General features: G+C 38.7%; 1 protein-coding gene across 2 annotated transcripts in view; it reads right to left on the bottom strand.

Moving 5' to 3' along the window:
- Positions 1-16,892, bottom strand: part of LOC144665538 (anthrax toxin receptor 2-like) — a 64,190-nt gene that overhangs the window by 26,487 nt on the left and 20,811 nt on the right. For both annotated transcript variants that reach the window (XM_078526776.1, XM_078526775.1), the window contains exons 2-18: positions 15,028-15,105; positions 13,584-13,661; positions 13,229-13,310; positions 12,464-12,491; positions 12,084-12,160; positions 10,390-10,458; positions 9,558-9,641; positions 9,038-9,098; positions 8,173-8,277; positions 7,375-7,444; positions 6,421-6,577; positions 5,363-5,467; positions 4,828-4,923; positions 3,769-3,849; positions 3,105-3,161; positions 710-802; positions 77-157 (exon numbers count right to left, since the gene is read on the bottom strand). In XM_078526776.1, coding sequence (XP_078382902.1) covers positions 77-157; positions 710-802; positions 3,105-3,161; positions 3,769-3,849; positions 4,828-4,923; positions 5,363-5,467; positions 6,421-6,577; positions 7,375-7,444; positions 8,173-8,277; positions 9,038-9,098; positions 9,558-9,641; positions 10,390-10,458; positions 12,084-12,160; positions 12,464-12,491; positions 13,229-13,310; positions 13,584-13,661; positions 15,028-15,105 — 1,402 coding nt within the window. The remainder of the gene's footprint in view (positions 1-76; positions 158-709; positions 803-3,104; positions 3,162-3,768; positions 3,850-4,827; positions 4,924-5,362; positions 5,468-6,420; positions 6,578-7,374; positions 7,445-8,172; positions 8,278-9,037; positions 9,099-9,557; positions 9,642-10,389; positions 10,459-12,083; positions 12,161-12,463; positions 12,492-13,228; positions 13,311-13,583; positions 13,662-15,027; positions 15,106-16,892) is intronic.

Below are 16,892 nucleotides of genomic sequence, written 5' to 3' on the forward strand. Positions count from 1 at the left end.
TAGATGACAATAGTAACAACATAGCTTTAGTGTAAAATGCTTAATAATAGTCCAGGTTAAATTAAATTTAACTTACGTGTCCATCACGCTGCGGTCTGTGTGAGGCGACTCGACGATAGCCAGCAGATACAGCATCAACACCAGCCATAACTTTGATCTACAAACACACACAAAAAGAAATCACAGAACGTAGAGAGAAGGCAGTGCTGCAAAGTCTTCTTTGAAGTCACGTGTTTTTAGTTCAGACCGTACACGTGACGCTTGTTACCCGTGAGTGCTTTTCCCGCCAGTTAATTTGTGAGACAATCAAATCGTCGGCGTAGACTGAGATGAGGACAGCACGTTTTTGAGTTTGATAGCGATTTTTTTAGAGGGAAGAAGAGCAACTTGGCTCTGTACTTTTTCGCCTTAATTTATCTCTTTATTAGGTTTTAAATGCTTGCTTTATCGATCCATCGTTAATGAAACTGTAACAATTACTTTCCCAAGCCGAATAAAGCGACCGCAACACAAATAAGTTAAAAGAAATTACAAGCAATATTTCCATCAACAACACTTGCTGCCAGTTTCGTTAATATTTTTTGTACTTGCGAAAAAAAGTAGGGACTTCAGGGTGTGTGGCCCGTCTCTGCTTTATTCAGTTTGCATTGCGCGTTCTTTTCATTTTTATTGCAAGTGCTACAAGAAAAACGAGTTTTGGATAAGTTACCTTAGCCGCTGTCCAGCAGCCCGGAGTCGAAGAACTGCTTGACACACTGGTTGAGTTTTCTGGTTCGTCGTCTGTATCATTTATGATTGATGGCTACAGGGAACAAAAAACAACGCCATACGTTAGATTTGCACGTGTAACCGCTAAGCAGCAGGGTGGGTATGTAATTCTTAAGTATCTATAAAGAGAAATGAGGTAATAGTAGCTTTCAGAGAAGGAAAAGCGCTTTTGCTAAGAAATAATGTTTAGTGAAGATCACAAATCTCATTTCATAAGTGAAACAGTAAGTTAAAAGTGTAGTGGTTGATAACTGAATTATAACATGGTGCGCAAATATCTACCGTTAGATATATAACTGCGAGAATGCTCTCACAAAGTCACAAACGAGAACACTAAAAGAGGAGTTCAGAATCCTTGAAAACAAGCTATGAGTAAAACATCGAAAGTAATCCGAATTAATAAGCTAAAGGCGAATGAAGATGACATTACTGACCCCAAAGAAATTGCAAATCTGCTCAATAAATATTTTGTAAACATTGGACCATCTCTTGCAGAACATCTACCTACTCCTAACCATGATTCCATAGAACTCCATACAGAAAGATCACAATCCTTTAAATTTGAGCAAATAAACTGCAACATAGTTGAAGAAACCATCAGAAAACTCTCAGCAAACAAAGCTACTGGTCTGGACAAGCTCCCGGCATCGATTTTCAAGCTTGCCTGTAATGTTATTTCCACGCCACTCTCCCACATCTTTAATGCCTCAATTTCAAGTGGCATCTTTCCTGATGATTGGAAGGTCGCTAAAGTACTTCCCAAGTATAAGTCTAAAGATAGATGTGATCCAAGTAACTACAGACCAATCTCCATCCTACCAATAGTCTCAAAAATTATCGAAAAAATAATTTTCTCCCAAATTTATAAATATCTAGAAGAAAATAATATTCTCTCAGATCACCAGTCAGGGTTCAGACCATTAAACTCAACACTAACAGCCTTGCTTAAAGATACCATTGTTTGGTTAAAAAATATGGATGAAGGTAAAATTAATGTTGCTGTTTTCCTGGACCTTAAAAAGGCCTTTGACACAGTTGACCATGATATTTTAATTAAAAAAATGCAAAGTTATGGCATAATAGCAAACGAATTAAAATGGTTTAGATCGTATCTAACTAATAGAACGCAATATTGTTATACTAATGGGAACATATCCAACTGTGAAAATATAAAATGTGGAGTCCCTCAAGGCTCTATACTGGGCCCTCTACTTTTCTTACTATACATAAATGATTTGCCTGGTTGCTTAACTTATTCCATTCCAAGTATGTATGCTGATGATACCAGCATAACATCAAGTGGCATCGATACCCATTCTATTGAGCTTAAATTGAATGAAGACCTAAAACAACTAGAAAATTGGCTTGATGCAAATCGCCTCAGTATTAATGTGGTAAAAACTGAATATATGATAATTGGCTCTAGAAAAAGGCTAAATCACGCAAATTTAGACCTAAACCTAAAGATTGGAGATACCAATCTAAAACGAGTTGAAAAAACAGTGTCGCTGGGTGTCACCTTAGATGAAAACCTTACTTGGAAGGAACATGTTTCTAATATTAGTAAAAAAGTTAGCAAGGGCTTAGGTGTCCTAAGGCGAACCCGTGAAATACTCCCTAATGATTCTTTAAATCAAATCTATAAATCAATTATACAACCTCACTTTGATTACTGCTCGCCTGTTTGGCACACATGTGATAAAGGGTTACGGACAAAATTACAAAGACTACAAAATCGAGCAGCAAGAATTATCACTAGGTCTGGCTATGAAGTCAGATCTGCTGATCTAAGAAAGGACCTAGGATGGCAGCCTCTAGAAGATCGCTGGTACCAACAAAAAGTAACAACTATGTACAAAATTGCCAACAATCTGGCACCACACTCGTTGGCACGAAACTTCATTCCAGTTAGAGAGACTCATCACTATGAAACTAGAGGCTGCCATATAAACCTATGTGTTCCAAAACCTAACACAGAGTTCCTTAAAAGGAGCCTCGCCTATAACGGAGTAGTGGCATGGAATGCACTTCCTGTAGAAGTCAAAAAATCGAAAGACCTAAATATTTTTAAGAGAATTGTTAATTATTAATATATATATTTATAGATTCTACACATATTTGAATTCATTATTTATTTTAAATTGTAATTATATTAGAGCACGGATCTCTGGAAGACCATTAACTGATGAATGGGATTCCGTGGGTAAATAAAGTTTTTCTTACTCTTCTTCTTCTTTTCTTCTTCTTCTGCTTCCCGTTGCTTCACAAACAGTCCGATATAGGGACGGATTCTCAAAAGAAAAACTCGCTTCAAACATTCAAACAAATATCGTTACCTTGGCTTTAGCAAGTCTCGCCCCAGCCTCCGTCGACCCCTTCTCTCCCCAGTGCACCTGTGAATGAAAAATGTTGGTCAGTGCTATACCATAGTTAGTAGTTTATCTGCTATGGCTTTAGTAAGAGTCCTTCACCTAGATACACGAGGAACTAGATGTTTTATTACTTCAAAATAGTGCACAGTTTCCTAAATGGTTTGTTTATTTACCGGAACCCAAGCTCACTATCGACGAGATACCCCATTCTCGTCCCCATAGCCCTTTAGTTTCTCTTAGCCGGCTGGGCCTTGGCACGAGGAAACAAAGGGCTCTGGGGACACAGAATTTCCAGTCCTAGATTCTAGGACTTCCGGTCTTCATGTATGCAGTCATGACGTTTCAAAAGAATGTATGAGAGAGTCGTTATGTTTTCGACTTCCGTTTAGGAATTCATTGTTCCAAACAGCCAATCAAAAAAATTCGAATTAATTCAAAAATCCTATGTCCCCAGAGCCCTCCGTTTTCTCGTGCCAAATCGGCTAAGAGAAACGAAAGGGCTTTGGGGACGAGAATGCGAGATACCCAACACTCACCCTGAGGGGAACCCAACACTAACCTTGACGGGACTCTAACACTCACCCTGACGGGAGCCTCACACTAATCCCGACGGAAGCCTAACACTCACCCTAACGGGAACAATTCCTCCAGCAGTTCCACCGCCGTAAAACGACGCGTCAACAGTCGGCCATTTTGTCCTGCCTGACGCCTAAATGAGTGAGAAAACATGCAAAAAAAGACCCACATGATGCGATTTTACGTAAAAGAATGACCTGCAGTAACGAGAGGAAAGTTTCACTTCACGCTGAAATGATTTGTTTAAAACGTTGTGACGAGAAGTTCTTGATGTTATCTTTCTCATTACAGTCAGAGCAATTTTTAATTTCAATAGTGTTGTAAAACTAAAAGCAAGTTATTACTCTGGCCAATCAGAGAGGACACAGACAATCCAGCGAACCAATCAAAACTCGAAGCAAATACATGTCGTAAGCACGAAGCGCGCGGTAAACGTGCGCGAGCGAGTCACGATTGGTTTTAATTTTACTTCTGTTTGGCTGAGAAAGTGGCGGGAGATTTTGAAACCAATCACTAAGCGTAGCAATGCAAAACCAAAGCAAACGCAAATTACTTTTGAGCTCAAGTGAAAACCGCTCTAAACAAGATTTTAAGCAAACATCTTCGCATCTACAGTTAAGCTCAAGTGAAACTGAAATGAAAATGCAACAAACCTTCGATTGACTAACACGTCAAATGTCTTTGACGTCGACTCTATGCGTATACGAGAAAGATATTGATAACGGGTTTTAGCAGAGATCTTAACAGGTGAGAGCAACTAAGGGTAGCATAACCACAAACGTTCCTTTTCTTACAACCGCTTTCAGTGTTAGATGCATAGCTATCTTTCTTCGTCCATCTCTTGACGTGCTGCTTGAAATGTGATGTTGGTTTTATGCAAATAATGTTGGTTTTATGCAAATAAGCAGAAAGTCACGCTAGTGGGCTATATTTGGCGGATTTCGATCCACCTTGTTTGTAATGCACGTCGAAAGATGGATGTCGATAGACAGCCGCTATGCACGTAACACGGAGAGCGGGTGTAAGACATCGCACGACAGTTTTTACTAACCGGTTTAAATAAAGCTCAGCACTAGACACATGTACGCAGTGCGGTCCTATTTTTACTCACCGTTTTCTGTACTGGTGGCGGGGGACGGGACGGGGCCTGGGGCAGAGGAGGCTCTGAAGGATCTGACTTGACCGCTGGCTGGTAATTACGAGGCGGCTAAAAATAAAACAACAACACCAGTTTATTGCGGTATTTCTATAGAAATACATGGCATTTCCTATTTAAACTAGCAAACAAATAAACAAAAAAAGTATACAACAGAATCACAAGCAAATTAAGATAATGTTCTCATTTGGAAAACAAAGTTTCGGGTCATTGCATGAAAAACAAATGCAGCAGTTACGACATACAGTAGCATCAATGCTGTTACAGAGGAACAAAATTTTTGCATTAATATTATACTCATTAAAAATACTATATTTGTCTGTTATTTCATTAAAAAAATTTGTGCGTATGCTATCATATAACGTGCATGAGAATAGAAAATGGATTTCGTCAAACAGTGTCAAGGGAAGGGAAGCTAGGGACTGGTCGCGTGCTAGCATATACACTAAAAAATCCGAAAATAAACCCTTTATGTTGTAAAGTGACATACCTTTCTCGAGAAGCGAGGCCAGAACCACCAAACAGCGAGCAAAATAAGAAATGCGAATAAAAACAGTAACGCCACGGCTAAACCCCATTGACTTCTCTTCTCGCTCTGAAAGATATCACATTAAATGTTTTTACTTATTTAAACATTCTAATTACATTGTTTAAAAACGAGAGAATGTTTGAATCGTTTAATCTGTTGTTGACATCGCAAACTAAACGCGCTATAAAAACATTCAAAAAATTCGGGCTCCGAGTCAAGTGGCCCATACAGCCGGAGCTTATCCCGGTTTCTGTAGCATTATGCGGCTAGGAGTATTGCTACTCCCCCCTGGATGGTATGCCAGTCCATCGCAGGGCTACCCCCTCCCCCCAGCAGTAATTTCACCAGTACCCATTTATACACCTGGGCGAAGAGAGGCACTATGAAAGTAAAGTGTCTTGCCCAAGAACACAACGCACCGCCCCAGCCTGGGCTCGAACCCGGGCCGTTCGACTCGGAGTCGAGCGCGCTAACCATTAGGCCACCGCGCCTCCCATGCACATAAAAACATAACGGTTAAGTAAATGGAGCGCTGAGCTGTTTTAGAATGAGTTCCAAAACAAATGCGTTTTAGCTTTGCATTGCGCTCGTTTAGCTAGTAAGCAATTTAAAATCGAGGAAGGTTTAACAAACTGTGACAATGGCGACAACGTGAATAGAGCTGCACGTACTGTATGATCTTTCTCATTTTTTTTTGCCATCGCGTACAGAATAACGTGAAGTGACTAAATTCTGGATTTTATAACGTCGTGAATTTTTCACGTTTCCGTTTGGACTTGAAAGTTGTCTTCTCAGATCCAGCTTTATATACATATACGTCCCAGCGAAAGTCCAGCTCTTTTTAAATTAATTTTTCAACTAAAACCAACAAAACTTTACTATAAAAACTTGTTCAATACAGAACACGCTCTTTTCACCTAGTTTCTAAAAACCTAGTTTCTCCTTATACAATGACCTCCTTATCAAGCAAACAGGTAATGAGAATAGAAAAATTCATCAACTTAGACTAGTTAACACACCTCTGGTTTTTCGTTTTCTTTTTCTGTTTCGTTTCCCGGTTTCGTTCCGTTTTCTGTCCTGTTTTTCGCTCCGCTCGAGCAATTTTTAGCTGAAATATTTACGTTGCTGGAGACAAACGTCTTGCCATTATTCAGCGAAACCTGAAGCATAAGAACGCTGAAAAAATAAAACAAAACAGAAAAAGAGATGTAGATGTTAGTTTTGCAGCTTCCATTTATTTTACTTCAATTTCAGTTGATCTGGCTGATCTACTTTTCATTTCTCTGCTTTTTTTAATTAAATGATTGCAGCTTGGGCTATATCCACGTTTATTATTCCACCATTGCGCCATTTTGCCATATTAGGGCAAAAAAACGCGCAAAATATGCCACGTTATTACACAGTAGAACAGGGCTAAAATACGGGCTGACAAGCTTACGGAATACTGGCCCAAACAAAGTGGAAAAATTAGTGGAATAATAAATCCCTTATGCGATGGTTTAACATATAACACGAGCGGACATTTTTGCTCGTAGTAAATACTACGCAACTCGCAAACATCCGCGCGTATTATATGTTAAACCATCGAATAAGGTGTATATATGCTTACGTTTGTAAACGGTCGACATTCTTTTTTAAGGGGAAGTTCATTTCAAAATGGCAGATTTTTTTTCACGTCAACGAAAAGGTAATACAAAGATATGTTGTTTACTAAAATTTCAGCCACTTAGGAGTATTCAAACCCTATGAAATCCTTGTCTGAAGTGGTCCAAAAACCGGCTGCTCCCATCTCAGAAGAACTTATAGAACTTAGCAGGCGATGTATATGACGTCAAAGGGCTAAACCTGAAGTTTGCCAGGAAGTTTAAACTTCTTGTTTATTTTGTATTTGCTTGTTTTTTCGAAATAGATATTTGAGCGTTTTCACCAACTCATGTGGACGAGATCATTTGTATCCGTTTCACGTAACTTACCTTTCAGTGTCATTCAAAATGGGCACTGGACAAACCAATCGGTTTTCTTCAACTAAGCTGGCTTTCGTTACTGTAAACAGAAAGGAAATAATTGGAATGTTCAATTCGTGAGTAAAAAAGTGTATGAGTGTATTTCATACAAATCAATCAATCAATCAATCAATCAATAGCGAAGAACGAGAGGTCTAAGAATAGAATGCAAATGAATATAACCCCCACGAGGTTCAGAAAACATCAGCGTGTTCTGAGAGAAATTAGAAGGAATCTAGGCGAAGTTTTTGTTTTATGAAAGTGTTTTAGGAAAACGGGCTGTTTTGTAAAGTGTTTTAGGAAAACTGTTCGCCATTTCGGTTTGTTTGTCTGAGTCGTGACGTCACTCGCGCGCTGCGCTATTTGATTAGTGTAAACCGATGCTTACATTCGACATTGGCCCAGCCAGGGAATTTATTGGTTGTCAGCTGTTAATATCCACAGTTTCTCTTCCAATTGTGCGGCGTGATGTTTTTCTACTGAATTGACTTATGCTCGGGTTGCTCTATATCTGCTACATCAGGGATATTTTCATTTTCTAATGGTTTTGAAAAATCGAGTTTAAAGTGTGGAAGACCCTCTTCACTTCGCTGGCGTTTCTCGTCCGAATGCAAAAGTTTTAAGTACGTTTCAAAATCTTTGTGAGATATTTCGGCTGAACTAAACAAGCTTGGAAATTTCACGAGTAGAATAGGGCCGATACGATTCACCAATGAAAGCGCACATACTATCTGAGAAATATAATTATAGTATAATAATGGAGCATACCTTGATGATATGTGTCATTAAACCTGAAGCCACACCGAACAGAATGAGACTCGGGAGAATTGAACTTCTCAAAGCCACGCCCATACATAGTGACTGTATTACGTTCTGTAGAATCAACACAAAAAATATAATAGATGCCTGAAATGACAAAATTAATTTTAAATAAAAATGGGAGCACTGTTGAAGTATGTTGTAACAAGAGGTGTATAATTATTTCGACCACCTTTTCTATAAATTTTGTTGATAATTTTATTTAAACAGGAAAGGAATGGTCCAGCATTTGGGTTTATGTTGTACACATTTTCTTAAGCATTGATTAATAGTACTGCTATTTGCCCTCCAGTCGAATCGCTTGTCTGCAGCGTATTCCAAGCAGAAGCAATCTTTTTGGTGTTCAAGGATTCCAAAGGGAAAACACAGGTTCATAAACCCGGATGCCCTTATCTTGACCTAAGAAACACCTCCCCTTGTCAATGCCCATTACGACTCACCTACACCACGGTGGACTCCTACATTGGTAAACTGCGCTCTATTTATTTACCTATGTGCAAAAGCAGTGTTGTATTTGCTTTCAGTTTTGCTGTCTTGCACTTTTTTCAAGACTTTTTCTTACTTTGAACACACATGTTTTCAGTCCAAACTTTACAAGTGACTGGCATAACGCACACGCGTTTTGAACACACTTTTCCCGCCATTTGATTTGTGAACGCATGCGTGAAAATTGACAGGCCTCCTGGGCACTGACCTTGCCCCTTCTCTCTAAAAGCCTTCTTCAGTTGTTATTATTATTATTATTTTATTATTATTATTATTTTTTTTTTTTTTGGGGGGGGGGGGGGGCAACCAGAGAACACAGCTCACTTACCTCCCAAACAGGCTTGCTTGGGTTTAACTGAGGTGATTTCAACACAAGTCCTGTTAGAAATCTGCATTCAAAAGGATATGACTTAGTAAGAAACAAGACTGTATAGTAATACAAACAACTAAAATACATAAATGGGAATTTGAAGTGGCATTTCCACAGAGTGGCTCTTGGTCCACTGTTCCGGATCAAATTGGAATTTTGCAGTGTTGGTTGTTGCAGAGGGGGCTAAAACCCGAGAACCCAGAGAAAAACCCTCGGAGCAAGGACAAGAACCAACAACAAACTCAACCCACATATGACACTGGGTCCAGGAATTGAACCCAGGCCACACAGGTGGGAGGTGAGCGCTATCACCACTGTGCCATCCCTGCTCCCCTAACAACTTATATATTATAGGTCTCAGGGGCTCAGTATAGACAATGTTTCAGGTTCCCTTTTTGAGAGGTGTCCCTTAAAGAAGACAGCAAATCTTGTAGTGTTTGCATTTAGGAATTTGATGTAAATTTAGCATAATACTCACATCACTTGTTAGGTTCCTCAAGGTTAAATAGCTTGGTTCTGTGAACACAAAATCCTCTGGTGGCTTGTTAGCCAAGATATTCAGCTGTAAGTCGAATAATACAAAGACTGATTAGGAAATTTCTTACTGACTACAGTAATGCAATTAGCCTAATGCCAGTTTGTCTATGCCACTCAAACATCATGTAGGAAAGAAACATTTGAAATAAACAATATGTCATGGTTCAGAGTCCCAGAGTCCCAGCTGGCAGGAGGCACACCAGCTGGCTTTGAGTATTTTGCAAACCTGCAGAAGAGTTACATGACTTTTGTACTACCGAGAAGAAATCCAGCTTATGAGTACAATGGCAGGATATTGACAGCTTGAATGTGGGACCTCTAGATCACTAGACCAGCACCCTTAACCACTCAGCCGCTCAGGCATGCTGCTCCACAATACTTAAAATATCTTACAGAGATGATTAAAAAAAAAAAAAGGTCAGCTTCGAGCCAAAGTGGCGCATATTCCCGGAGCTTATCCCGGTTTCCTAAGCATTAAGCAGCTAGGAGTATTTCTACTCCCCCCTGGATGGGATGCTAGTCCATCGCAGGGAACCGCCCAGCATTATTTCGCTGGTACCCATTTAAACACCTGGGTGGAGAGAGGCACTATGAGAGTAAAGTGTCTTGCCCAAGAACACAACACAGTGACCCTGGCCAGGGCTTGAACTCGGAACGCTCGCTCCGGAGTCCGACGCGCTAACCATTAGGCCACCGCGCCTTCCATCACAGAGATGATTAGACAACCACAATTAAATGTTATCTATTAAATATTGCCAAATTCTCTCTCTTACCTGTGCCTTATCATACAATGCCACTCCAATAACATATACTATTGTTCCAGCTTGTTTTGCTCTCTTGGACTGTTATAAAAGAAAAAAAAAAAGTTAGGTGATTGTTCACATTGTATCACAATAAATTACCACACAGTATCCATGGTCTGTGTTTGGGCCAAAGCATCCCACACCACTGGGTCTCATCCGAGTTTCTGTAGCATGAAGTGACCAGAAGCACTACTGTTAAGCACCGAATTTCAGCTGAATTTAACATTGTCACAAACAGCTTCAGATTTCGCACGCAAGTTCGTTTACGTGTGCTAAACATTGATCTGTATTCAAATTTGCTTGATCTAGCCTTGTTGTTCAGAAATTACGTATGCAAAGAACAAAGGCGTTTTGCAAAGCTTACGTTCTCCACAGTCATCCAGCAGTATGAGTTTTTTGACACTCATCGCGAGTAAATCTTTCCTTCTAGCATTATTTAACTGTCTGGGTAGGTTGAAAAACGTTTCAGAGACATGCTTATAGTTCCTATCCGCCATGTCGTAAGAAAAGGACTGGACGTCACATTGTGACACGATGTCACGTGAAAGATGTCATGTGAGAGGAAAGAGAAAAAAATGGCCGTTTGATCGTGACAATCAAAGCCTTTGGTTAGTTTTAGCTCAAGTGTGGCTGCAGGTGGTTGAAGGACATCATTAAGTCTGAATACTCGTACTAAGTTTACAGCATCGCTTGAAGAACTGAGGGATGTTCCTGCCTTTGTTTTGTACAACAGCGCTGTTTAGCGCTTCAGAAAAATGTTGCACAAAACAAGGTAGTTTTGGGCCTGGCAGCATATATAAAAGCCTAAAACAAGAGTTTCTTGCTGGGAACTTTGTCAACGCGAGTTTTGCAGTGTCTGCTTGGGTGCTGCCGCGACAAAGTTGCCAAGAAGTGACCTGGTTTTAGCCTTAAAAAAATTCTTTAGAGGTTTCACAGGGGATGTTCCCTCGCAAAAAAAATTTTCTGTGCCTCATTAAATATTCATCAATCAATAAATCAATCAATCGATTTGTGCCTTAGTTTATCTTGTTTTCGCAGGATTTTGTAGATGTGTGATGATGAAAGGAGTGGAGATAGAAGTGAGAGCAAGCCGGCGGCACTTAACTGAAAGCAAAACTAGTATAAAGTGGCAACACCAGCAAACGTATTCAATTAATCGGGTCGATCACAACAATCAACCTTAATTTGTCTTCACCTCAAATTACAGGTAACAGGAACAGATTAATAGTCTTGCCCAAAACAACAAAAATTAGCTAACCACAAGCAAACTGGCGTGAAAGCTTACTGCACTAAAAGCGCGATCTAAGTGTCGAGGCTGACTCTGATCCTAAACTTAACTTGCGTTAGGGCTAGGACTGTAACCCTAAAAATTTAGCTGACTTCATTGTTTTGAGGAACAAAAGGTTTCCTTTGTTTATCGTTTGTGAAAGAAAAGTCAAAAAGACGCTGCGCCAGCAAAAACCTTGTCTTTTTGCATGTGTTATTTTTCAAAAAGGAAAGAAAGACCAGTGAAATAAAACACAGGAGACAGTGTTTATAATTTAGCATGCGTAAACAAACTTGCATGAGAAATCTGGAGCTGTTTTTACAAATCTTAAATTTAACCGAAAGTCGACTGTGTTAATCTGCTCTCGCTCCTTCAATTATTAATGGGACTTCCAAACCTGTTCATTTGCCAGGCCTATGTCATCAATTTTCCCATCTGTCAGAATGATGTAGATGCTAAATGCTGACTGCCATTCTGCAATTTAAAGAAATATAAGTCAACCAGGAAGGATTAAATATCATAACATCGTCTGAAACGCAACTTACTGACCAAATAGTCTATTCTACATGCAAATGTTAAACAGACATCTTATTTTTAATGTACTCCAGGTTTAAACATTGTTATTCTAGCTCTTTAAAATCATTTGGTTTATTTAATACAATCAGGCTCCTTCAAGCCCTCTCTAGAAAAAGGAAAACTTAATTTTTGCAAAAGTAATTAAACCTATTCTTATGTATGGCTGTTTTATACAATTATTTCTTTATTTTTAAAACTCACTTGATTGATCCTTCACTTGATTATTAGCCTGTTAGAAATAAAATGAAAAACAAATAAACAAATAACTCTTTAATTAATAACACTTTGCCTGAATGTTAAGTAAACGTAACCCTTACATGCAAAACTTACAGACTGAAGAAGATTAAGTTTTAGCACTTTTATAAGTATAACAACTGCTCTTGGTAGGTAAGCTAATTATATAACTTGTCCCTAGTTTTGTCTCTGTCATGTTTCAGGGGACTCCCCATGTTCCCTTCACCTCTCATGTGCATGTCTTCTGGCAGGCAGTCAGGCAGGCAGTCAGGCAGGCAGGTGGGTAAAGTCTTTATTTCAGCCGCACAGATAGGCCACCTGAGGCCAGCACTAATCTCCAGTTTTTGCATGGAGTGATTCATTTAGAGTATTTGTACTCCCATCTGGATAGGAATATTGCTCATCCATCACAGGTCAGGTTACGAAAATATTACAACAAGGAGCCCAAAATTGTGTGACTCCACTTTTATTTAATAATTCACATTGATTGAACGCGACATTAACCAATCAGAAGCCAAAGACAGCTTGCAGTTAAATTAATTTATTTAAATTTGTCACACTCTTGGGCTCCTTGCTAATCGCATGAGACTACACTGTACATTTTCTTGAATTTATAAACAAGGTCTATTTAATGTTGTATGGAATGTGACTAACTGCTGGTTAAGATGATACAAAGGATACAGTGTATTATTCTGTTTAATTTTAAGAGCTTAGTATGACTATAGCACATACCATAATAAGAGCTTTACCCAACATTGTATCCCCTCCTGGTTGAACTTTTCTCAACTTATTTAATCCTTCCTTGATTTTAGTTCTCAAAGAAAAGAAGCAAACAATAAGTTAATATTTATTAAGAAATAAATGAAAAAACATTCAAAATTATATTTAATATTAAAAAAAATATATGAAAGAATGAAAGAAATAAAAAAAGTATACATCTAAATAATTTGAATAAATGAAAATGAGTGTAGCAACATTATAATTATGAAAGACGGCAAGTGACTGTATTAAATGTGACAAACGAACATTAAATTTGATGATTAAACAAACATTTAACAAAGATAAACAAACAAACAAACAAACTTACCTATCACCAGTCAGTTTTAAGATAGTTTCTGTTATTGAGTCTGACGAAAATGTTATGAAAGAAAATCGAACTCCTTTGCTGAAATGAAAATGTATTAATTTTTACTATTATAAATTTATGATATATGATTATTATAATTAACCTTCTGACTGCAGACAATGTTTTACATTTTTAGTTTTATTTTGACCACTGAGAAAAATATTATTTATAATATTTATATTATTTTATAATATTTATAACATTTATAATACCTTATTGTTACTTACTTTCGCGGGACTTAATTTTCGCGATTTTAAAAAAATCGCGAAATTAAAGACCCGCGAAAATTAATTCTAAACGATTTCTATTGTATTTTTTATGCTAATTACGTATTTTTGGCCAAATCGCGAAAATTAAGTCTCGCGAAATATTCCTGTTGCATTTTCGCGAAATTAAGTACCCGCGAAAATAAGTAACAATAAGGTATTTATTTATTTGCTTATTAATTTAGTTAGTTATTTAGTTAGTTGTTTGGTTGGTTAAATTTGTTAGTTATACATGTAGTTATAAATTGTTTCACTTGGTGGTTAATCAAGTAATCAAGCCCACATTATAACATCATAAGGAGTACAGTAGCTAGCTACTGTACCCCCCCCCCCCCCCCACCCCCCCACCCCCTGGATAAGATGCTATACCAAAACAGGTTCCATTTGATTCATGACGTCACCAGCTTTTTGTTAGGCTGCTCTAACAATTTGCCAAAACCCCACTTTATTTAGTTTTTTTCTTTCAAGGTGGAGAAAGCCACTCTTTTATATATGCCTTCACAATAGGCATAACCAAATTGCATATATATATATATATATATATATATATATATATATATATATATATATATATATATATATATATATATATATATATATATATATAAACATTGAAAATAGAAAAAACTACACTTTCATCCCTACAAGCCTGTTTCGTGATTGCTCACTCTTCAGGCTTGTAGGGATGAAAGTGTAGTTTTTTCTATTTTCAATGTTTATATGTTACGCTCTGCTTAAATGTATCGAGCACTTTAATACGGAAAATCGAAACACAAAATTCCTATATATATATATATATATATATATATATATATATATATATAACACTGAAACAAAACAACAAAACTGTAAAAAGTCAAATTATTTGAATGTTTCTTTACTTTAACATCATGCAAAACTGAACAGATCTTGGGTATTTTGATCTGATTCTTATATTATTTTGTCTTCAATTTCTGTTTTGTTTTGGTGTTTCTGAATCAGTGTTTTAGTATTTCTCAGTGTTTAGTAAGTAATAGTCCCTTCACTAACTTCCAGTATACAATTAAGAACCTTGATTTGTTTAAATGGTGCTAACAGACCACCCCATAAAATAGACTGCAGGCACTAAGCTAATCTTTATTTCTACAACCTTAACTTACCCAACAAAATTCTCCACTGTCCTTTCCACAAAGTCAACTGTTTGGCCCTGGAAATACCTTGGAAGAACACTTCCTGATCTGAACCATTAAAAAACCAACTGTCAGTTTATTTCTCATTGACCAGCATCCCTCAGAGGTGGGGGTGGGGGGGGGGGGTAGGGGGTGAGGAAAGTCTGTCTCCGAGCCATGAGGCCCATACAGCCGGAGCTTATCCTGGTTTCTGTAGCATTAAGCAACTAGGAGTATTGCTACTCCCCCCTGGATGGGATGCTAGTCCATCGCACCACCCCCAGCAGTAAATTCGCCGGTACCCATTTATACACCTGGGTGGAGAGAGGGACTGTGAGAGTAAAGTGTCTTGCCCAAGAACACAACGCAGCGCCCCGGCCAGGCCTCGAACCCGGGCTGTTTGACTCGGAGTGAGGGGGTGAGCCTCAGGGGTATAACTTTAAATGTAATGTGCAAATCCAGAAAATATTCATACCCATCCCAAAGAAGGTCATTGGAAATTCTGAGGGGGTGGGGGATCTCAAAAGCCAAAATTTTTAAAGGAAAGTATGGGGCTTAACTGGAATTTCCAAAGGGGGTGGGGGGATTCAAACCAAAAAACCTTCCATGGGAGGGGAAAGGATATTTTTTTGAACAACACAATGTCACTCATTCACATTTGGTAGAATTGATGTTCAAGAGCCAGGCTGGCTACCATACATGAATCTTTTATTTTAATTATTTGTTTCTTATTAGTGAAGGGGGCCAGGGGGCGGGAGCCCGGGAGAAAAGGGGCAGGAAGCGGGAGGAGAGAAGGCGGGAAGTGGGATTCTTAAGGTGGCAGGAACCGGGAGAAAACGAGTGAACTTTCGTAACATTTCATTATATTTCGCAATAGACATGGAACAAACAGGAAAGAACAGCTACGGAAAGGTACAGGAAGCGGGAGTAAAAGGTACGGGAGGCGGGAGGTTCAGACCCCCCTGTCCCCCCCACTTATTATTATAAAAATACAAATTTCTAAAAAACCAAAAACAAACAAATGGTCAAACATGACTGAGGAAGGACCTGAATAGGCTTCCTGCACTGAAGCATGCAAGCCAGCCAAGGGTACATTTAATGTTGGTTACAATGAAGATCTTTGATGTGGGTTACTAGAATGTGTGGTGTAGCTAGCTACTGGTACACGATCATAGTTTGTACCAGTGTGTCATCATGGCAGTGCTTGGTGTAAGGCACTGTTTACACGGACACGGTTTCATTTGTAACCGCATCGAAAGCGATGCAGTTACGCCTTTCGTTTACACGGCACCGATCGAGACCACTACTGTAACCGGGTCGTTTTGAAAACGTTTTGAAAAAGTGGAGCGTTTTCAAAACAATACGGTTTCGTTGTCGTGTAAACGGTCAAAAACGGCGAAACCGCATCGATTTGAAAACGGCCATGTATTTTGGGACGAACTGGCTGGCTTGCGAAGGGTAAACATGGTGAAACAAGCATAGAGAGCAGCGCTTGCTTATACAATCACATTCGAAAACAGTCGGAAAATCGTCAAATAGGCTCCGTGTAAACACTTCGAAAACCGTGTTGATTGAGTATAACCGTGTCCGTGTAAACGTAGCCTAAGTTGGTGTACTGACAACCTAATTTGGATGTTATTTGAATTGATAATCAGTGATCGCAATAGATTGTCTTTCCATGAAAACCAATTATGATTTTTTGTTATTTGTGGGCTGAAATTTGTATCGGACAACAAGAGAAGATTTTACCTTTGGGACCAGGGTACAGTGTAGGATCCTGGTCAGAGGCCTGAACTTTTGGAAACCTTGGTCTTTATATCACTAGTGTAGGAATTCACCAGCCATGTGGCATTATG

Source organism: Oculina patagonica, chromosome 9, assembly GCF_052425735.1.
Source record: "Oculina patagonica isolate OP01 chromosome 9, crgOcupat, whole genome shotgun sequence".
Lineage (NCBI taxonomy): Eukaryota > Metazoa > Cnidaria > Anthozoa > Scleractinia > Oculinidae > Oculina > Oculina patagonica.